Consider the following 2,715-nt stretch of genomic DNA (forward strand, 5'->3'; position numbering starts at 1 on the left):
TTTCGATTCACATTTATAAGCTTCAGCATAATAATGCTCAAGAGATTAAAGAAGCAATAAAACATAAAACACCTGACTAATTTCGATAGGCTAAGTTTGTCATTTTCAAGTGATGGAATCAAACTATTCGGATTTGTTATTTTTTTATAAATTGTTTTGTATTTTGTGCATTATTGTGCTTATGTGTTGTTCTTGTATTTTGTGAATTTGCACAAATTATTTTTCCTCCTTTAAATATGTTCAAATGTCATATTCCATGAGAGGACTCCGTGGTAAGTTAAAAATCCACTCCCAATACTGTTTTGATATTAGTTTACTGTTAGTGTTATCTTGTATTTTACTTTAACCAAGGAATAAAACGTCCTTTTTCATTCTATTTCTAGTTTATCATAATTCAAAATAAATAAAAATGGATGAAGAACATGAGACGAACGGTTCACCAAGTGCTGAAATGAAAAATCAACGAGATGATAGGTAGTATAGTTTTCTCAAAGAAAATTGTAACACTCGCTAGTAACAGATTCAAAATAAAAGTAAATCAAACTACCAAATAGGCTTAACGTGTTAGTTAAGCCTAAGTAATCCAATGCTTTGCTGTACTATTACTAAGCCTATCTATGATATAAACTAAATCTTAGCGAATGTATAACTATCAATGAAGATTAATATTAATAATAAACAGCCTCCTAGCAGGAATATGTTATAATGCCTACTTCTTTTGGATCGAAACATCGTTAATTCTACCATATTGTATTTTTAAACGGTTTATTATAATGTAAACTTAGTAACCTGTTATTACTATTAATGTATTATTAGTGTTAACCCTTTTTTGAAGATATAACATGTCAACTAGGTGATGGGAAGTGTATGGATTTGGAGTAGTCCGATTTTTGAAAAGCTTTTGATAAGGTGCCACACAAAACACAGAAGATAAAAGAAAACTAGCTGAGACTAACACTAACAGTCACCTTGCCAGTAAATAAAAGAAAGGGTGTACACAGAAAAAGTAACGTCACTATTGACTATATATATGGATGTGATAATAAGAATTTGTATCCAAACAGTAATGAAGCTACATTTTCATTTAACTCTTAAAAGTAAAATTATAAAGATTTTTTTATCAGAATAAAACAGGTTATTTCAGTAGTGAAGGGCTGGAGTTGTCTCACTTTTTTGTGTATATTACTTATAAATAACCAATAGCCAACATGCATGTTGTATGAAGGGCACTTGAAAACAAGAATAATAACATTGTGACCATTTTACAGTTAAAAGGACCTTCCTGTTTCCAGGTGTCAGAGAATCAGGATGACTGTCCTCTAATGCACATGTGTAGGGAGGAGCCTCATACAGTAAATGAATGTAATAAATACAATGTTGAAAAAATGCCATCAGCGTATGTCTACGTATTTAACAAAATTGCTGTTTTTAAAGATTCCTTAAAAGACAGTTTAACGCTTCAAATTTCACAATTCAGATAGACCCAGGCCTATTGTAGAAGAGATAAGAAAATCTTGATTGATCAAATGAAAAGTTTCTTGTATAAAAAATATCGCTATCTCCGTTATATGAAGCAACAGTATCACTATCTAATGAATGTGAAATGTGTTAAAAATGAATCAACATTCAGAAGGAAAAAACAGTACTTATAATTAAGTTATAAAAAATACTAAAAATGTTATTTTAATTGATAAGAATAATTTTTGGTAGCACCTAAAGATTATATTTGAACATTAATTTTCATATATTTTGTATATATATGTTTAAATGGCTACTATTGTAACAGAGTTTTCATCCAACAGTAAGAATGAACAAATTTAACCCTAGGATTTTTAAGAAAAAGATTACTTGTTAGAACTTTAAAAGTTAAACAGAATTTAACAAATGACACAACTGAACTTCTAACGGCCTAGTAGTTGGAGATGTGAGATACAAACTCTGCACTTAACGTGCTTGTTTCTGTAGCTATGGGGTTGTTACAGTGTGATGGTTAATCTTACTATTCATTGTTAAGAATAGTTCAGTAGTTGCTGGTGGGTGCTGTTGCCTGTTTTCATTCCTTGTGGCAGTTTAAGATTAGGGACAGCAACAGAGAGCTTTGTCAGAAACAAACTTGCATAACCTTGACAAATGAAGTTATGAAAAGGAACCGAAAAGAGAAAAGACTTAACATCATAGATTATCACAAAATCTATTTAATTATATACAACATACTGGTATCAGCTGTCACTTACAAGAGTTTAAAAGTGGGACTGATAATTTCCTGAAAAATTAAAGGTGCATTTTTGTTTATATTTGTTTTCCTCAAGGGTGGGTGTCAGAACTTGGCAGCTAAGGAATTTGATAACTGACTTATCAAAATTAATGATCAGTTACATTCAAGTAATCATTTGTTGTCAAGACTAATTTTCTTGAGTTTTTTAAAGACATTTTTGAACCACGCTTCATGTAATATGATAGACATCTTCATGTACAGGAATCTAGGGTTAAGTTGTTCATTATATATACAAGACCTGCAAGAGTATGGTTAATAATAACATTCCTTGGGTTTCTGCCTATAAATGTTCACAAGACTAATAAAAGTAAATTAACTGTTCTTAGGTTAAATGTGATAAAGGTTCTTGTCTCTGAGTGATGAATGATATATATAATTCAGTGGAAACAAGCTACACCTGGATTCTAGAGAACCAAAAGTACAACATTTACTGGTTGACA

The 2,715-nt window shown here is 30.6% G+C and overlaps 1 protein-coding gene across 1 annotated transcript in view; it reads left to right on the plus strand.

The window, feature by feature from the left end:
- The first annotated feature begins 282 nt into the window (after positions 1 to 282).
- Positions 283 to 2,715, plus strand: part of LOC106468844 (heterogeneous nuclear ribonucleoprotein M-like) — a 15,283-nt gene continuing 12,850 nt past the window's right edge. Inside the window, exon 1 of the mRNA XM_022397203.1 lies at positions 283 to 474. Coding sequence (XP_022252911.1) covers positions 410 to 474 — 65 coding nt within the window. The 5' untranslated portion in view covers positions 283 to 409. The remainder of the gene's footprint in view (positions 475 to 2,715) is intronic.

This window comes from Limulus polyphemus, unplaced genomic scaffold (assembly GCF_000517525.1).
Source record: "Limulus polyphemus unplaced genomic scaffold, Limulus_polyphemus-2.1.2 Scaffold3187, whole genome shotgun sequence".
Classification (NCBI taxonomy): domain Eukaryota; kingdom Metazoa; phylum Arthropoda; class Merostomata; order Xiphosura; family Limulidae; genus Limulus; species Limulus polyphemus.